The following is a 20,581-nucleotide window of genomic DNA, read 5'->3' as shown; positions in this document are numbered from 1 at the left end:
CCCTCCCCCTGGCTGGAGAATAGGCCTGCAAGAACGTCCAGGTGGATAATCGACTTCAGAGGTTTGCATGCAGTAGTTAGCAGCAAGAGCCTACTTACTGTACCTTGTTGTAAGTGAGGGCTGCTCGCTGCACTGGATGTGGATGGTGCTGAGCTCCTGCATGCTCCGGAGACGAGTGGCTGGCACACTGGAGTTGGGAAGGTGAGTGGTCTTCTTGTTCCGGCGAGAACAGCAGGAGGTGGTCAGTCCATGGTGACTTGACAAGGAGGGGCTCCGAGAAGAAGGATAGTTTTGCATTGAGCTCTCCATGCAGTTCTGCTCGAACAGTTGCTCATCTATGAACTCGTGGTTCTGGCAGGGAAAAGAATAGTGCCATTACCCTCTGGTGACACCAACAGCTTTGGCCCAACAGCAGTTTGTTTTCAACGGTACCTTTTGCTAGGTTGGTGGGATGTGTCAGCCCCTTGCCTGTGTAAGATGCTCCCTGCCTCTGTGCCTGAAAATATTTGCACTAGGCAGATCTTTAGAAGAAATGACTCTGCCCTTCCACTCACTGCAACCAAGAGAAGATTTTGCTCTCCTCCATCAGTAAGGGAATAAGGGAAGCTGTTGCAGTGACAAAAGCATGATAGTCTATCAATGCTGCCTTGCTTATGTAGTCTGAGATGGTTAATATATTGTGTTTGAGTTTCCTTTCATTTTTGTCTGAATTCCAGAAGTGGCTTCAAAAAGTCTGTGATGCCACATGGTTATGAAACCCAAGAGAAGATTTAGGCTCCTTTTTCTTTGTCCCTGGGGACAGGATTGTATTGTGTTTAGATGACCATCTTGACATATAGCTGAATTGCAGGATGTTGCTTGTATTGGCTATTGGGTGCAAAACATACCTGCGGTTCATGGGGTGCTGTTAGCTGAGTGGAAATAAACGTGGCAGGTGAGAGTGGGAAGTGTATAGGGGAAGGAAATTCAGAAAGCTGAATTTGTGAGTAGTTCTTGTGCTAAGGAACAAGAAATCCTGAAAGAACGAACTCTGATGTGCGTGTATGAACACCCAAGTAGTTCTAGTGAACATACTTTATCCAGTCCCTGTCAGCGTCAGAAAGGATGGGAAGCAAAAGCAACCATGGTGAAGGCAGCCATCGGTTTTCATTGGAACAACTAACGACTCTCACAGGAAACAAGAGCACTGGATAGCCAAAAAGAGCCACGTGCACAAACTCCCAAGGACAAGACCAGGGACGAGAAAGGAAGCAAACACTCTCCAGACACTTCACAGAGACCATAGAGAAAACAGATTGAATTAAAAAGGAAATACCTTGATGGTGGAAGTTCGTACAGATAACAGGGGATCATCCACAAGATAGGACAATCCCTACGGGACAACATGCCAACAAAAGATAAAAACACAATTGATTGTCCATTCCGGCATTCAGAAGTTTAGTCCCAGCATTGCATCTATTGCCTCAGCATTCCAGCTGGCTCACTCAAGTTTGAATGGGCAACTGGACCTTCTCTTCACCAAACCTTGCCTGAATCAGACCCCTTTGTTCCTTCCTCTCACACTTAAGCTTTTTAATGTTATGTTCTTGGAAAGAGAACAAAACTGGTAACAATTTTATTACTTTGAGCTTTTGAGAGCGGAAGGCAAAGGAAAACAAAGTTTCAGCTGCTGATTCACGAGTAACGAATTGGAATTGTATTGCCATTGCGTCGCCAATGGCTATGGGTATTGACCATACTCTGTGGAAACACAGGAGAAAGGTTTGGGCTGAAGGACTGGATTCGATGCACTCAGCATTTGGAGAAAACGTGGCATGTGAATGTCCATACTCGATCTGGGAGTTGGAATGAGTGGAAAAAACCTCCTTTTGTTTGAACAAACTCCATCTGTTGTGTTAATATGACAAAGTAACCTCTGTTATGGCAGCTAGAAGTACTTTAGGGTCACTTTGTCATCTGACACACCAGATTTGTGAGCCATTCACAGCCATTCAATTGTAAGGCTGTATGCTAGTGACGACTGCAGGTACCATGACAATAAATAATGTACTTTTAGAATCCTTCTGCCTAGTTTAAGGAAAGGTCAATTGCCCATTGAAACAAGTTTGCAACCATGGTACATTCCTCATTCCATTCCTGCAACTTGGTTACAAAATGACTCTTCAGTATTTAAAAATTCTTCTACTATGATTTAAATTTTTGGGAGGAGAACTGTTGCACAGTATTTTAATAGATTATGTGAACTATAGAATTTTCACATAAGCTGATTGAACTAATTTGATAATTTCAGCCCAGAATACAAACTTGCTATGTGATTTGATGCAACGTCATGGTAATAACTGGCTGAAAAATGTGGGGGAAAACACATTCAATATTGTGCAGATTCTCCCTCTAGGTTTTAATAAAAATTCAAATTATCACTGTTATTGCCATTCTTTGCTGAAAAAAGCAATGTTTGGAACACTTTCAACCACTGAGACTCACTGTCTGAGTAGGCTTGCATGCTGGAGGCAATCTAGCTTTGTTAGTGTGGTAGGCTAATACTTCCACAAATTAGGATATGCTTTGGCCATGTTACTTCCAGCACCCTAACCAGCTCATTAGTAATGGAGCAACTCATGCAGCTCCCAGAGATGTCCACTGTCCCTGTGCAGAGGTCAGAATTTCTATAAGCCTTTACAAAGTCAGGGCCTTACAAGGGCAGAGCCTGGAGGCAGGGTTGTCAGCTTCTGTTTGCTTCAGCCAATTTGTTAAAGTTTCCAAATGAAAGTATTCTTGAGAAATATGGGTCATAGTGGTGAAGCTTTTAAGCATAAAGTTCTAAACTAAAGAGTCAGATTGTGAAATATCTGCTTGCTATGTAACATCCAAAATTGCTAGAAATAAAGGCAAGATGAGTCTTAAAAAAAATAAATTCAATAGTCATTGATACAGGAAGAATCAGTTCACTGTCCTTGGAATGGTGACCTTTATAGCTCATTGTGATAAACCAGCCGTACTCAGCAGGTCACTGTAATTAACCAGTCATCTTCCAGTGTATCGCTGAAGCCTAAGTGGTGTTATTCCAGCATAAGCCAAACTATGGAACTGAAGGTGATTTATCTAAAAGAAGGCTCTTGCAAGTCAGAAATCAAAAGTACATTTGATGATGGATGCAGATAGAGAAAGGCATGAATATTTCAAGTGTTAACCTCTCTTCATTCTTTCTAGAATGAATCATGGTATAGATAATGTGTTCCTTTACTGCAGAACCTTTTATATATACCTGGAAGTAAAACATATATATCAAATAAATATCTGAAATGTTCCAAGAGACTTCTGCATACAGAATCACTTAATAGTGAAAAATAAAATTCTCGCTCCAACACCTTGCATGACGCAAACGGAAAAGTCATTGTTAAAGAATCTGCTTGACTGGCTTTGAGATAAATTACCTGCTCTTGTAACCAGAACTGTAGTGAGAAAAGATATGTGCAACCTTTAAACCCATTAAGAGAGTTCATCTGCTTTGTGCCATATAAAGGGCTAAAGGTTATTTTTTTCCAGTCCATTGGCACTGGTGACCAGGTTGTGGTTTGGAGTCACTGACAGCAGCTTCTTCCTCTTAAGACAGCAGAACTGTCCTTTATTACTAATTAGCACAAATGACGAGTATATGTGATGCGTGACTGACAACATAAGACAAATGCAGTTTAGTTCTCTTTCAGAAGCACTGAAGAAATTAAACTTAATGTACACCTTGTTTATAGGATCTCCCTAACCCCATGCTGAAAGTTATTTGCGTTCAAGTGAACTTGACTGAGCAACCTGCTATTGACTTTGTACTGGTGTAGATGACTGTGGAGTAGCAGATAATCACATCTTTATCCCTTTGCACAGTAATTACTTTTTTTTTTTTTTTAAAGAAAACAATGAAGTAAAGTGCATTTATCCCATTGCAGAATATTCTTGGGAGCTTGAGTGTCAGCCCCCCTCTGGCATAGTTTGTAGGTCTGCTGAATATATCTGAGTGCCACTTCAGAGCATCTGCGTGCACATCTTTTCCATATGAAGCCTGGGCCAGGGACAAAGACCTAGTAAGATGTAAAAGGATTGTGTTGCTACTTACGGTTGTTTTTTCCAGGCAGTGCAGCAGGTGGTGATGTTGGCTTTCAATTAAGGAGGTGCCTTTAGTCATATGCTGTTCATCTTCAGTGGATCCCTAAATAGCCAGAAAAAGGGGGGAGAGGGGGGAAACCAAAACCCAAACCAGGTGTAAAACCATGAAAACAAACAAAACTAGCAGCATTAGCTTTCACAGGCATAAAGATAATTTCAGTGTTGCCAGCTCTCAGGTTTTTCTCATGACTCTTACGAGGTTACCTCATTTTTTTTCTTAATGATTTGGCTCGTTAACTCAGGTGAGGAACTCAGCTTTGATTCAAAACCAGTGTGTTTCTAGCCATCTTGTAGCTGTGGAGGAAACCTGGGAAATACTGTTGGCGTATTCTGGCTCAGGAACCAGAAGGTAAAGAAGAAAAGAAGCTGTGCTGTTTTGTTTTTCAAAAAAAACATTAAGACTTTTAAGCTTGACATGACCTTTGAATGCCAACAGATGTACCCTAAACTCTAGTCTCTGTTAGGAGACAAAACACAAGCTGTCTTGCTTTTGCTGAGCTGAAAGCCTGGCTCTGCCTGACCTTCAGGGCTGCACAGAGCTGGGCCTGTTGGAACTTGCATGTGTTACTGCCAAAGCCTCCTGAGTCACGGCTGCACGCCAGATCAAAAAAATGTGAATCCAGGCTTCGTGTCTTGGACTTTGTAATGCTGTTTCTAGAGACAGGACTCCAGGCTCTGTCTCTCCTCTTCATGGACATGACCAATTGTTGTCCGCACTTTGTACCTGCAGTGTATCAAAAGGGGGCTGCTCTTTCCCTACGTCGGTGCATATGGTTGTTGGTGGGGAGTTTATAGCAGCTCCTGAGGACCGGGTTCGGTGCAAACTGAAGGTGCGTAACCCCTCCTGTGGTGAAGCCTTCTTTGAAAGGCAGGGAGAAGGGAGGAACAGGCAGGCACTGCTTATGTAAGAGTTAATGTATATAAATCATCCTATTGAAGCATATGGCAAATGAAGAAGCATTGTGTAGCAGCGGCAAAGGGTTTATGTTCACGTGAAATGTGGCAGCAGTTCCCTAGGAGAAGGAAGGTCCCATCTTTATTAGTTGCTTTCACTCAGTAGGATGGCTTACTGTGATTTATGTTCTAGTGACACAGTGCCCAGGAGCCCTGTGAAGTGACCAGGAACCCTCTGTACATCACTTAGCACAAAACCAGGACAAGGCAAGCCTGTTTCAAAGACCTCACGATCCAGATACTTGACTCATTGTGCAGCAACACCTGTGCAATTGGGGACCAGCTTTCCCCTATGTCCCCTGTGTACTCAAACTGCTGAAATGTGGATAACGAATTTGTAAGCTAATTCAGAGAGTAGGGTGTGCTTAGAGTCAAGCAGGCAGCCTGTGCCATCTGGGAAGGGATTGGGTACAGCTGGGAGTATTTAGGTCGAAAAACTATTAAAAGGAGTGGTCCCTCCTAGGGAGACATAGGAAGAGTTGGGGGGGATGAACTGCTTGTGGCATGCCTGTTTAAGGACTCTGGGTTGGAAAGACTTATTGGGGCACTTTTGCTGGTTGTTCTCTGCTTCTACATCAGGTATGTGTGCATGTGGTGATTTGGGGAAGAGACTGCTCAGACTGCAGTGTTATTAGTTGTTAGGATAAGCTATGGATTTCAGACCAATCTCTGTGCTTTTGCTAAGCTGAGGGGCTTGATCTGCTTGAAACAGCTGAAATAGAAATGGATAAGAGGTTAGGAGCTTGAGTTCAGTATGTGCGTAATGTTTTGCTCATGCAGAAAGCTTGGCATCAAGCATTCATCAAAACAGCAATAGGCCAGTTTAGTCAACTTGGGTGTGGGGGGAGAAATCCAGCACTCTGTATTTTTTATTTCTGCACTGTATCAGTGAATCAGATGCTTACATTCCTCAAAATATAGCATGTCACTTACTCTATGATCTGATGATCAGAGGCACCTCAGGAATGGAAGGAAAAGTAGCAATAGGGGTTGTCTAGAGAGTTTCTGTGCTATTTGAGAGCCAGGATTATTTTTCTTACTTCGTTATGTGGTGGCAGATTTAAGATCTGTTTTTTTAAGGATGTTCTTGTACTACTACTACTTAAGCTCCTGATCTTGAAATTCACTGTGATTTCATGACACATTAATCTGCGCGTGTCTTTGATGACTAGCATTTTCAAAGACAATTACATGCATTAAAATGGCAATTAGGTGTTGTAAAATGTTTCCCTGTGCTCCATAAGTCAGGAGTGCCTGGTGTCTTCTGTAATGTCTAAATCTGAAAGGCAAAATTTGATGTGCGTGGCTTGAATCTCTACTTAGACACGAAACAACAGCATCTAACTGTTCAAGAGAGAAAATGGGTGGGATGGGAGACACAGCAGAACATCTTGGCAGAAGTGCCAAGACGTTGTCTGTTGCTCTCAAGGGGGTCAAATGCAACTATGCTTAAAGCATTGCTTTTAAATACACCCGTATGTCCCAGTGATTCACTGCAAATGCGGGTTCTGGATGCCTTTTCCAGGATGGTTGTGTGATCTTTAAGTGAAGGAATAACTCTGTCTCTGACAGATGCCAAAACATAGCTGAACTGGTACATTAAGAAAGCTGACTTACTGTACACAGAATTAATAGATTCCTATGGGAGTGCATCTTAGGCAGGTTATGGATTTTTTTGTTGCTGTTGTTTTGGAAGATGGAGCATTCCCAGAAGTATTTTTAGAAGTGGCCTAAAAAAAAAACTGCTCCATTTTTCTTATTAACAATCCTCCTGGTGAGCTAACACATCAAGCGGGTCCTGTTCGTACCCTGCTGAGATTACTGACTCTGCTGAAGTCTGTGTTGGAATATTTCCCATGGAGGTCCTTGCAAGCCCTAAAGCAAATATGATGCTGCGCTGAAACAGTGGAAAAGGAGAGAGAAAGAGCACATATTGCAAACAGTATCTTTTTATGAGGATTTGCTTGAGAGCAGGTCTAAATGGAATCTGAAAGCAAAGATAGAGCTTCCATACCTCTGGCAGAAGACCTAAGCCAATTGTTAAATTTTGGCAGCACAACTCAGTCTCTCCCTCTGCCTTCCATCCCAAGGCTAGGCTTGCTGCTGATGGAAATGAATGGATCAAGGGATGGCAGTGGCCAGGAATAAAGTGTAGCATCAATGAGTATGACTTGTACCTTATCTTCCTTTCACTTTTTCTTCAGTCACCTCAGTATTTTCAGAAACAGACTATGCAACCACCGAGAACATCCTAGCATGCGAATTAAGAATGAGATCTGCAGGAACTACTGCCCTAGGACAGTGAGGGTGCCAACATCACACAAATGCTTGGCATTTTGATAATACTGTTGAGGAATGTGTACCTATAGAGATTGCATCAGTGGTACCTGTCGTGGTTTAACCCCAGCTGGCAACTAAGCCCCACACAGCTGCTTGCTCACTCCCCCTCCGGTGGGATGGGGGAGAGAATCGGAAGGGTAAAAGTGAGAAAACTCGTGGGTTGAGATAAAAACAGTTTAATAGGTAAAGCAAAAGCTGTGCGTGCAAGCAAATCAAAATAAGGAATTCATTCACTCCTTCCCATGGGCAGACAGGTGTTCAGCCATCTCCAGGAAAGCAGGGCTCCATCACGCTAACGGTGACTTGGGAAGACAAACGCCATCACTCCGAATGTCCCTCCCTTCCTCCTTCTTCCCCCAGCTCTATTTGCTGAGCATGACGTCATATGGTGTGGGATATCCCTTGGGTCAGTTGGGGTCAGCTGTCCCGGCCGTGTCCCCTCCCAGCTTCTTGTGCACCCCCAGCCTGCTCGCTGGTGGGGTGGGGTGAGGAGCAGAAAAGGCCTTGACTGTGTGTCAGCACTGCTCAGCAGGAACGAAAACATCCCTGTGTTACCAATGCTGTTTTCAGCACAAATCCAAAACACAGCCCCGTACTAGCTACCATGAAGAAAATTAACTCTATCCCAGCCAAAACCAGCACAGTACCTATGTTACTGCAGGCAAACAAAATCTGTGTCTTCATTAGAAGAGTCTGGCTGTAATGAAAAAGCCGGTGGGGGGGAGGAGATGGTTTGCTTTTTGAGCTGGGATGCCAGTTTTGCAAGGATTTGATGCCAGCTACCATTCAGTTTGTTCCTGGAAGACATTCACTGAGCTGCTGGTTGCTTGGAGGGAGACTGAAACACACTGTAGTGTCAGTTCTGAAATCCAAAATAATACTTCCACTTTACCTCTTCTACTTAGTGCTTCAGCACACAGATTGGACACTGGTGAACTGAGTTGAACTGGTTCAGTGGTTAGACTGTCCCTTCCCGTGAGAATGGCTGTAACACTTATCTATGGCTAAGCAGATTCTGCTTGTGAAAAGGCACGAGGCCTCACAACCTACTGTTCCTAGGATATACACCTCCTAGCGTTTTAGCTAAAAGGGAATTTCAGCTAGCTGTACAAGGAGATTAACGCTAAGAGGATATGTAGGCTGCTGCCATGGGAAGAAGCTCGCCATCCCTTGAGCACTTCTGACACAAAACCCACTAAAAATCTCTCTAAATGAGAAGAAAATGGTCTGAGTACTTCGTGTCTAGATGGTAAATGCAAAATGCCACAAATCCACATGTTTCTGAAGCAAGTGTCTGTATTCTTGCTAGGAGCAGAATTCCTTCCTGCTGCTGTCTTTGGATAAATCCTTTTCTTTGCTTTTTCTTTACTTTGGTACAAGGCTACAGGCTGAAGACATACTGTTCCCTTGGAAGATGGTGCCAGTGTATTCATTCTGGCACTAATGAAAGGACGTTCTGGCACATGTTCCGGAATCTTGAACAGTCCTTATTTCTCAATTTATTAGTTCGACTGCAGAGCTACAGCCAGGATACGTTCTGGGGCAGTTGTTTTCCTTGGGTAAACTCTCAAGGTGTCAGAGTGCAGGGCAATCTGCTGGGCGCTTGTAAAACAATTGTACATTGATCACAGTACTGTGTGATTGCTAACGATGAAAGTGATAATATCTAGTCATGGCCATATAGTAATTGCAGTTGGAATTACTGCTGGGTAACAAACCAGCCCTATAGCAATCTGGCTATGTGAAGTCCATTAAAGTTAGCATGAGTCCTGGGCAAGGTATCAAAATGGGATGTGTACCTGACCGACGAAACAGTTTGATACTAATTTGACTGACGGATGTGCACAGTATGTAGATAATATTTTGGTCCCTAATATAGCAACTACAGAAGTCGCATTCCTTCGTATTTTTACAGCTTAAAAAATTTGGCTAGCTAGACTATGCTGTCGTTCACATTTTGTACTCTTCAGAATAGTTTCTTCTCCTGCCATAAAATGAAAGGACATAAAATCTTGCCTTGTGGAGTTGAGACGGTCATGTATACCTTTACAACAAAGGATGTTCTACAGTTCTGTAATTAATTAATGCCACTACCTGTGGATGGAGAGACATGTCTCGGTTCTTGATTCAGGTATGAGGCTAGTCCTCAGGTAGTCAAAGATCACTTCCTGGTGGTCGTGCAGATGCCAGGTATGACTTTGGCAAGTTTCTTGTTTTAGTAAATTATTTTCCCGTATGTCACAGGCAGATGGTAATTCTTCCTTCCCCATACCCTTTGCTTTTGACTGTTTCAACGGGAAGTTCATCAGGGTGGGGATATTTTCTTACAAAGTATTAATACAAATGTATACAATATTCAGTGCTTTTCAAAGTAGGATTTGTGGATCTTATTGGGCTGTGGGGGAGTCATGTTAGCATTTAGAGCTATAAGCCCACCAGAAAGCAAGTTGCACCCAGAGAAGCTTGGGTCCAGAGACCTGTTCTAGGTGCTACTATATATCTAAATTTAGTTATTAATGGGTAAAAAAATCCTCTAGAACCTCTTTAGAAATGTTTTTGTTTTCCTTCCTGTGTCTACAGTAGCTTTGTAGCCAACAAAATGACCCTTCTTCCACTTATTTTTGGGCAAGTGCCAGGAAATGAACCCATTCGGCTGAATATTTCTCTCAACCTCATGCATTTTGGACTTAAGCATTGGTGCGTCAGCTGCTCTTCCCTGAGTGGTCTTGGCAGGGAGTTTTGGTTGACGAGAGAAGTGAGGAGATTCTTGTTGGGATGACAGGCTGGAAGATCAAGTGCAAACTGAGCGTCCCTGCTAAGCTCTTCTGGCATTTTGAAAAACTAGAAATCTAAAGCTCAAAAGGAAGTCTTAAATTTGTAGTCAAATTTTTGCGTGTTCCTGTGTAATGAAATAGCAGAATCTCAGCTGAGCTGCCATCCCAGTCCTGAGTCTTTCCTTTATGGGAATAAGGCTCTGGACTAGATGTGACCAGTCTTCCTGGTCTCTCATATTCTTGATAAAGAAACTTTTCTTGAACTGCTCAACAGCAACATATGGTTCAAGAAACAGATTTTCTGAGCGTCACTGCCGTTTGCAGAGCAGGAGACAACGTTAGATGTGTAGTCAGAAGGATCAAACTTGTTTTGGAGGGGAGAACAGAAACTGATCTGGGCATCCTACCTTCCAAATCTGTACTTCACGTGAAGTGCTTTTGTAAAGTCAGTTTAAAAACTATTCCGGTTGTAAAGGGCCAGATTCCTCTATCTTGGTCTGCACTGAGTAGCATCCTACATGCAAAATAAGGGGCTACACAATTTCCCTCTGTGTGCTGTACCCACTGAACTTGGGTAGGAGTGGGCTCAGGTCCTAGTGAGCAGCTTTCACCATGAGCTGGAAAGGTTTTTCAGCTTTGATTTTACAAATGCAAGGATGTGTGCCAGGGAAAATAGACATTTGAAGGATTAAGCTCCAAGTAAGGACACGCGAACAAATGCTAGGCAGCTCTGGTAGCTCAATTAAGCATTCTACCTCTCGCTCTTTGCTCCCCACGTGCACGAAAGGCTGATTTATTTGAAATGAAATCCATGAAATGTGCTAATACCTGCTCTGGTGTTGATCAGGCTTAATGTAATAACCTCCTCCCATTTTCACTGATTCTGCTGAGCAATCTGACGCACTTAAAACTTTTCTTTTCGTGAATAGCTAGCATTAACCTCCAGAGGCCTTTCTGTTAAAAATAAACCCAGCACCAAACTGCCTGAAACAGGAGCTAGGGAATCTTTTCCTGTCCTGTTGGGCATGATCAGATAGTCCATATTAGAGGGAGACTCTTGAAAATAAATAACTGTATGTTGAGAGTGGATATTTATAGTATGGGCACACCCTGGGTGGTATAAATCAGTACAGCTCCAACAGCTCCATCGCACAGAGAGCTTCACGGGAACAGTGAACCTGATCATTGCTGGACAGTCAGATCCTTTCCTAGCCCAAGGAGGAGCCCAAGGAAGCTTTTTCCTCCCATCCAGTCTTGCAGCTGGATTCCAGCTGTCCCTCCACGTGGCACATACAGTACATGAGAGCACAATTATAGCATAATGCCGTTCCGCGTGTGAGGCTGCCACGCTGGATAATGAGCAATTAGGTGGCAACGAAGAGAGAAAGGGAGGGAGCCCAGTGGGAATAGGGAGCTTCTCAAACTCTGTGGAGGGAGGTAGTGTCTCTGCACTCACCGTCAGCTCCAGGGCTTCGTTCAGGAGGCCATTGCGCTTGCTGTGAAGGTAAGCGTTGGAGCTGCCTGTTTTGGCCACTCGAATCCTCGCAAGCCGGGCTTTCTGTGAAGAAGGCAAACAAGATGAAGTTATACCTTGGCACACCAAGTGATTGGTCCTGTGCTGGCAATACCAGGAGGAAGGAAATTTCAGGTTCTCCTTGTGCCTGAAAAAGCCTGGGTGTGAAATACAAGGGGTGCGCGGACAGGACAAGGCACTGTTAAGAACAGCTAGCACAGGTCTGTCTCCAGGAGTGAGGTGAGTACGGATGTCTGAAGAACATGATCTGCCACAGAGTGTTAATGGCCTTTCCAGAGATAAGAAATGGGCTCCCGCAGATTGGTTTATCCTTTAAAAAGTTAATAGTCATTTTTTGGGGGTGAGATGCACAGCAACTAGAGACACTTGTCTTGGACATGTTCCTGGCAGAGGAGGACGGCATGACTGTACGTGATCTAGCAGTGTGTACGTGCTCTGCATGTGTGTTGCTTTCATGGCTCACCTTCTCTCTAACGTGCTTGGTTGTTTAATCCTCTCTTTGTCTTTCAGCTCTGTGCTCTGACATCTGTGTTGTCACTTGCTCTGCTTGTACTGCAGCTAGCATGGTGACACCCGGTCCTCAGTGATGGTGGAGATGCCGCTGCAGTGCAAGTGGCTAGTAACAGGCATTCAGAGGGAGGAGAGCTCAGAGGGAGATTGGGTAACTTGCTCCACTTACCAGTCAAGTAGCATATGTTGTTAATTTAATATTGGGAAATACTAATGAAAAAGTCTATGTTCATCATCCTGCAGTAGGGAAAGGCACCATATTTGTTCCTTCTGTCCTCTGCAGTGGCAGTGCTAGTTTATTAACTTTGGTATCTGATAATGTAAGACTGTCCAAAAATATGCATCTCTTGACAAACTGACAGAAGTCACTCTGCAACAACACAGACGTTCAACTCTTCTCATTTTTATTTATCCCTGACCTTCTTGACCTCCAGGTGGACAAGTTAAATGATAAAAACCAATCCAGAATAAAGCAAGCAAGAAAAACTAATAAGGCCCTCTTTCTTTTTAATCACACAGTTTTTAGCGTTTCAGTTTTTCTTTTCAGTTGTGCCTGCTTCTCTGTCAAGTGCTGATTTGCCTTTTTCTTTTCTACAGTTAATTTATGACTCAAACACCATTAAAAGTAAATACATGAAATAGCTGTGGCTATTAAAAAATAATTACATTGTGCTGTATTTTAAAATGCTGCATAATCTTTTAAATAACATGGAACTCGTGATTTTCCTTTCTAATTAGAGGTTCTAATGGGTATACACTGTAGGAAGAGTAAAGCCAAGAGGCAAGTATCTGCAGTGGGTCCAGAGAGTGTAATAATTCCAGGAGCTCTATTACCGTACACGCGTGAGTGACTCTGGCCCTCAATATTTGAAAGATTTGTTTAACCTTAAGAGCTTCTGCTTAAGCAGACAATTTCTCAGGCAAAGACATGTACAGGTTACTAGTTTGCAGCTTTAATTAGGTGACACAGACTATGACCAGTCTGAAAAATAGGTATTCTTTTGACACCCCAAAATGGGGACATCCAAAATTGACTTTCCTTTCTATACTTCACCTAGATTTCATTGTCCCATTTTAATGTTAAGACTCCAAGTCAGTAGATGAGAGTGAAATCTCTGATGGAACTTACTGGGGCTGAGGTATCTCACAGGGCTATCTGGTCACCCTGTGAAAGGGGCATGAGTTGTATTTGCAAGTCGTAGACTGAGGGCACAACAAGAAAATGAAATTGGATCTTCAGTTTTTCTGAAGACTTTCTCAAACTGCTGTGTTACTCCAGGCCCCGAATAAGACTGGCCTGAGACTGTAATCTGGAACAAAAGATGCAGAGACTAATACTATTGAAGATGCGTTATGGGGAGAGAGCAGGGGATAAGGGACTGAGGGATATTCCATTTCCCAGTTACATGGCATTGTCTCTCTGTTCCTGTTAATTACATTTTCATTAAATTATTTCTTCCATTTGCAAGTATATGACTTTCCTTGCTTTTCGCAATGATCTTCTCTCTTCCATAATCAGGATTCGATATCGGTCCAGTGATGGTCTTTACAGTGAGGCTCTGATGGCAGCCACAGAAGACTTCAGTTTCTTTCTGTGCTTGACAAAATATCAGCTCCTTTGCTGAAGGAGTTACCAGAGTCCCCCAACTTACTCACCTCACCTATAGCAGGAAAGGTTTCATCCTCATCTTCAGTTCAGTCAGTTGTTAAAGTGGATTCAGTCTTAGGCTCTTGTAATGAACATTATTCCCTTTGCCTCCAGGCTAGCAGGGGATCAAATATTAATAGCTGTACTCCATGTGGACTGGAGATGGTTCGTTTCTGAGGTCTGTTCTCTTTTCTTCTTTGAAACAGGGCCACTAGCTGTCTGAATAATTAAGCCCCATAGCTTTTGTAGTTCAGAACAGACGTTGTTATTTTAAAAAATGTCAGTGGGGCAGGACAGAAGTTAATCCTATTCTCCTTACACAAAAGGCTGTCTAGGATAGTCACATCACCTAACTCTGTGCCCCAATCATGATTAAATTTGGTAGATATCTTGATTAACTCAGCTAGAGAAGTTAATTAAAATTGGTGCCTAAAATTGGTTTGGCCCTCCAGACAGTTTCCCACATTAGACTAGAAACAATTCTAAAACCATAGTTCATGTTTTTATGTGAAAGTCTGCGTGTAAATGTGCGTTATTTGGAAAGCATATCTATCAAGCGTTACATGATATTTAGGTGCACATCATGTGTTTACGTGGGATGCAGTACTTTGATCATGCCTGACAGTAACGAAGGGTTTAAGCGCTGCAAAGCACTCCCCTCTGACATCTGCAGTGGAGGTTCGACACTGGTTTGTGTGACTGAGCAAAGTGGACTGAGGACGCGAAGGGCACCTGGCAGCAGTGTAAGACTCGGGCCACAGTGTGGAAGCAGGTAAAAGCTGGCCCTTCCAGAGGCGTTTTGCGTTATCTGTTGGAACGCGTCAGTCTGGACTTGGCTGGCCGGCAGAGGTATGCTTTGGCAGATCAGGTGAGGAGTAAATTACAGAGGCAAAAGTCTTCAACTTAGGGCACCCCACGCAAGCTTTGGAGCAGCAGTGTTTTGCAGGGAACCGTACTATGTACTGTCACGTATTTTGCTGTCAGAAACCTAGAGAATTAGGCTGATGGGGTCTTCCAAATTCTGCCAGTTTTTAACACGTGTGGGTATGCTTTTGTCATCTCTGTCCTGCAGAGCTCAGTACTTCTGGTCTGCAGGACAGAAGACAGACAAGTGGAGGACCATGTTTTTCTGGCCATCTGCTGCAAATGTCTTTTGGGGGTGGGGGGGATAGCCGTCTTCTGCATCTTAACCCACAAACGTGACAGACTAAAGGTCGTTAGGGCCAGGCCTGAGATCACTGTTACTGAATATAACCCCTGCATCGAGAGTCTAAAAAAGGAAAAGAAAACGGCACATTGTGTCTGCATGTAGAGTGGTAAGAGGAGTTGCTAGGAAACCACAGGATCTCAAAATGCATATGACCTAATCTGGAAGATAATTTATATGATGAAAATAATAATACTAATGACAGCCACTTACAGGTTAGAATGATTAATTTGGTTATCTTGGAGCCCACGTGTTCCTGAGAGCAGGATGGAAGGCAGGTCTCAATAACTTCTGGCTCCTTACTGCTTTTTAAGAAACTGGAGACTGGGAATAAGCAGGAAGGGCAGTGAAGCCCTGTACACATGGAGTGCTGAGGTACGGTGGCGAGGATGATGTAAGTGGCTGTCAGCATCCTGGGTATCTACATTTTCCAAAGGGACTGACAAAGAAGAAAGAATAGCCTATCTTCATCTTTTAGCTGCTTTGGAGAAGTGCAAGGAGCAGGAGCTGCTGGCTAGGAAAAATGCTTACCAGATGGCAGGCCCGGGAAACAGCTAATTGTTATTTATTGATGATTTTAATCTAGTTCTTATGGAGATAATGTTCACTCTTGATTTATGTGATATAATAAACTATTAAGTTACAACCTATGACATAATTTCATATTTGCCAGACATCTTCAGCTTTCCAGATCTTCCGTGCTTTTGAGCAAGGAGATGACTGGACTATATGTATATCAGGTACTATGTGTACAGGTCCTACGTCCACTCCTGCTCCCTCTTTGGACTGGAGCTGTTATTAGCGTTATCCTTCACAGAATGGTTGAGGCTGGAAGGGACCTCCAGAGGTCATCTGGTCCAACCCCCTGGCTCAAGCAGGGCAACCTAGACCCAGTTGCCCAGGACTGTGTCCAGACGGCTTTGGAATATCTCCAAGGATGGAAACTCCAGAACTTCCCTGGGCAACCTGTGCCAGTGCGCAGTCACCCTCACGCTGAAAAAGTGTTTCCTGACGTTCAGACGGAGCCTCCTGTGTTTCAGTCTGTGCCCATCACCTCTGGTCCCGTCACTGGGCACCACTGAAAAGAGCCTGGCTCCGTCCTCTTTGCACCCTCCCTTCAGGTATTTATATACATTAATAAGATCCCTCCAAGCCTTCTCTTCTTTAGGCTAAACAGTCCCAGGTCTTGCAGCCTTTCCTCCTATGAGAGATGCTCCAGTCCATATCCTATCTAACTTTATCTGCTAAAACCACACTAAGAGCACTCCTGGCAGAAAATGCAGCTACACTAGATAATTAACAGTGCTTCACATTTTTTTGCCTAAACAATTAGTAGTTTGAATATGAGTAGAACTATTGCTGACTGCTGCAGTGAGTCCACTGGTGCAGTAGGTGTACACCACTGGTCTTTTAAGGCTGAAATGAAGCTGTTCTCAAAGGTAATCAACAGAATGTTTTGATCTGATTTTTATTTCCAAGGTGAAATATCACAGCCATTCAGTAAGTGCTCGATTTTCTTGCATTTGTCTGCATCTGTTGCTAGTTTGGGTCTGGACTTAAATTGTAGATGGAAAGAAAATGGTTGATTTTGGGCTATGGAAAAGATAACAAGCAGATTGTACATTTAAACAGGAGTTTCTGCAGACTTAACAACAGGGCTTAGAGTATGGCATGACAAAAAAGTGTTTTCCTGTAGTTATGTTCTCACCTTCCTAAAGTGATCTCATCTGTGGTACCTTTGACTAATTTTAGCATAAAATTCAGAAAGGAATTCAGCAAAGACTTCAATTTGTACTTCTGAGTTCAAATTGAACTCTTCGTTCAATTTGTACTTGCACGAACTTAGTGCACGTATGGAACTTGGAAAGGGAATGGATGTAACCTTCATCTGGTGGAAAATAGCTTAGCTCCCGGCCTATTGTAGTAGTTTTTCCTCGCCAAGCAGAAAAAGGAAAAGTCTTCATTTTTTAAAAAGTATTCAAAAATAATAGTGGACAAGAAATTAAATGAATCTACTGTCTGTGGAGTGCTTTCCTTAATATAATCAGGCAACGCTGATCATCTGTCCTACTTATGGCTCTGGGAAGCTGATATGCCATCTTTAACAAAGCCTGGAAACGGGCTGGACTGCCAAATTAGGACTCAGGGTTGTTACATGTGTTTGAACGCTGAGTGAAATAATGGCTGTTTAAAAAGCAAATGGCCCATATAATAAGTACTAGTTGTTATTCTGCTAGCCGTGGTTCCATCTGGCTATTGTAATAGGCAGGCAGCGGAGTTACAGCGGTGTTAGAAAAGTTAGTTTCTGCAGATCATCTTTCTGTCATTTTAACCTTTTTTTCCTAAGAAACAAAGTATGCACATTTGGACTTTCCTTCCTCTCAAATCTTTATGTTAAACAGCTTTTGAGCCAAGTTTAAATATTCTGTCATTTTTGCTTTGGGGCAGATGTTGTAGAGCTGCATATGGAAATTAGATAGTGTAGAACTCATTATATTCCTATATAATTGATAGAACCACTTACAGTCAGACCTTGATCTTATTTTGAGCCTCTTCATTACTTTCCAGAGATGAAAGATTCCCCTCCCCTCCTCTGTGGCTCTCCTTTTAATCCTACCTTACCCTTGGCACCATTAAAGCAACAGAACATAATTTCAAATGCACTATATCGTTTAATCTTTTCCAACACTGAAGAACATGATGTTCGATCTATTTATAGAACAATGCACAGAATATGGAGTTTAATGGATCTCGGCTTCTCTGCTAGTCATAGATATCCTGGCTGATTAAACACAGAACTTTGAAAAAAAATGTCGTAATACGCAAAACTTGCAGAGAGAAATGCAGGACGGTCAGGAAGCCCCTGGAGCACTGAGACTGGTCCCCTCCTATTGCAAACTTCCTTTTGTAGATTTTCATCTTGAACTTACCAAGCTCTGGCTTAAACTTAGTGAAGCTCTTACTCCTACTGGGCATTTATTTTACAACTTCTTTCTTCTGTTTAGAAAATTTCTTCTGATTTCCAGCCTGCATGTATTTGTTGCCAATTTTACTCAGTTGTCATTGTATTTACGTTTTCTTTTTACATAGACCATTCCCTTTCTGGTGTTTGCTGCATTCTACAGGAAAGAATAGAATAAACTTCACTTTTTGTAGAGTTTGACAATTCTCACTTTATTCCTTCGCTTCACATTTAAGAATTAAGCTTTTTTGGAGGCCATTTCATATTTTTATCCTCTGTAGATGCCCTGCTTATTTCTAATCCCTTTTTTTAGTTATCCATCTATCCATCCACCCAGCAAGGGTTACAGTCAGACCTCGATCTCTACAAGAACTGACCTTATGGACAGTTTTTCCTTGATTGAAATATGTTATACACAGTTACTGCATCTTGGCTGAAATTCAAAGCTTCCTCTATGCTGAGGCTCCCACGCTACTAGTCCAGCTGACTGACAAAGCTAGCTCTCGTCACTTCTTAAGTTTGCCTCTTGAAATAATAATAAAAGAAATTCCTACATACATTTTTTGGCATTCTTAATGCCGTGACAGATTTTACTGCTTGGGTCAAAATCGCTCCGGGGATGCGTGGTCAAAGAGATGCTGTACCAGTCTGTCAGAGTTAGAAGTGATGTCTTATGGGGTATAAATTAGGGTGTCAGAATTTGTCTAGAAATGTATTACTTAATAAACATCTTCTCAAGAAAGAGCCTCATGTTTTTCTGCATCGTTTATAGAGAGGTTGCTGTTCTCCATTATTATAAAATAAGGTCCTGTGTTTCACTGAAAGCAAAGTGTGATGAGCATCTGTCTGCCTGTGATTTATCTGTCTTGTCTGTGTTTCCAGACCTCACTTTTATAACATCTTTCACACAGCTCACACCCCTAATTAATAGCTATAAAGTATTCAGGGGATGGAGAAATTAACAGAATTTGATCTAGTGTCACATGTCAACTTACTAGACCTGATATATGAACACTAATTAATGGTGTGGAGGCCTGTGGTTAGCTACAGAAGATGAAGGTAATTGCTTCATATAGTGCTGCTCACGCCTTCCCCAGGAAGATGGTGAAAACATGGCAGGGTGGATGGGGACAACAACCGCAAAACCTTTGTATGAAACTCAAGAAAACATAAGCAAATTTGTAAAACTCTTGCCCTTCGTTCTCCCCCGTGGAATAAAGCCCAAGGGGAAGAGATGACGGCGGGGCTGTTCTCCTGCCTCGTTGCCTGCTCACTGGCAGTGAGAGCAGGTGTCGTCTCCGACGGGCAGGTGCCCACCGGCAGCAAGGGGAGTGAATGGGGTTAAGCGTCAGTGTGGGCAATGCTGTTGCTCCAGGCGGGGTAGGGCCAGGAGCTGTGCTCCATCCCACTTCCCTGTGCTACGAGCTTTCAGCATTAATTGAGAGAAGTGTTGCTTGCTGGTGAACAAAAATTGCTCAGAAGTCATCAGATGACAATGAAGTTGCTGTGCAGTGCAATTAGCTTTCTTTCTGAAGCTGCTCCTAGTTGTTCCTCTTGCTCCTGGGGTCTCTGGGGACAAATCTCTTGCATTAGGCTTCTGGGGGAAAAAAAATCCATCACAAACCCATCCCATGGTCCTATTTGATAAGTGAAGACTCTTAGAAGAATGCGTGTCTCAGCTCACGTCCTTACGCTGACAGCCACAACACGTTGGCTGCGTGCCTTGATTTGGCAGGTGTGGAGGGAGAAGCCTGCCTGGCGTGCTGTCCTGGGCGCGGGAGGCTCCCGGTTTGTCAGCAGAAAGCTGCGGAGTCGTCATGGCTACGCGCTGCTCTGGCCCTTGTTTGTGCATTCCAGCATCGCTGCGCGTTCCTACTAGAATGGCTCCTAATTGTCCTGACTCAATTGCTAACGAAGCTGATGCTTCGTATGTGGTCAGAAATGCACTGGCGCCTGGATACCGAAGCTCTTGGACAATGTGTAGAATTGCTCTTTATTATTGTATTTGTTCGGAGTTAATGCTGAGTTCGGTCTAAATGACTGCACTTACATGGAGAACAGGTGGCTGGAATTACTGTCAGGCAGCGGTCTGCATAGTAAACAGAGGAGTTCTGCTGTACTGTGACAAAGAGGAGAAATGAGGAACTATTTCCTATGGAGCAATTTGCCTGGTGGATTGAACTGCTTTTTCTTCCTGCACAGTACTCGCAGGCAGACTGTGATTTCCCCATGTAGATATTTTTTTGAAAATTAACTGTAAGCTTTGCGCACGCTCTTGATTCCCTTGCCTGCTCGTGAACCATTCTCTGCCAGCATTTACTGTTGCTCTGCTTGCTACCCGTGACTGGTCAGGAAAGCACATGCTGTCATTTCTGCTCCCTCGTTTGGTGAGTCAGCAAGGCTTGCTAGTGCAAAAGCGCAGATAGATAAATTTAAAATCCTGGGTATGAACAGTATTACTGTAAGATGGTTTCACTTTATAACCTTGTACGTG

The 20,581-nt window shown here is 43.1% G+C and overlaps 1 protein-coding gene across 4 annotated transcripts in view; it reads right to left on the bottom strand.

Moving 5' to 3' along the window:
* The window catches only part of KCND3 (potassium voltage-gated channel subfamily D member 3), a 133,807-nt gene that overhangs the window by 8,214 nt on the left and 105,012 nt on the right, over positions 1–20,581 (bottom strand). For all 4 annotated transcript variants that reach the window (XM_076357716.1, XM_076357717.1, XM_076357715.1 and 1 more), the window contains 4 exons: positions 11,683–11,784; positions 4,109–4,201; positions 1,316–1,372; positions 104–351 (listed from right to left, as the gene is read on the bottom strand). In XM_076357716.1, coding sequence (XP_076213831.1) covers positions 104–351; positions 1,316–1,372; positions 4,109–4,201; positions 11,683–11,784 — 500 coding nt within the window. The remainder of the gene's footprint in view (positions 1–103; positions 352–1,315; positions 1,373–4,108; positions 4,202–11,682; positions 11,785–20,581) is intronic.

The sequence above is a fragment of the Aptenodytes patagonicus genome, chromosome 22 (genome assembly GCF_965638725.1).
Source record: "Aptenodytes patagonicus chromosome 22, bAptPat1.pri.cur, whole genome shotgun sequence".
Lineage (NCBI taxonomy): Eukaryota > Metazoa > Chordata > Aves > Sphenisciformes > Spheniscidae > Aptenodytes > Aptenodytes patagonicus.
Note: the sequence above shows the minus strand (reverse complement) of the source record. Positions and strands in the feature narration are given on the sequence as shown.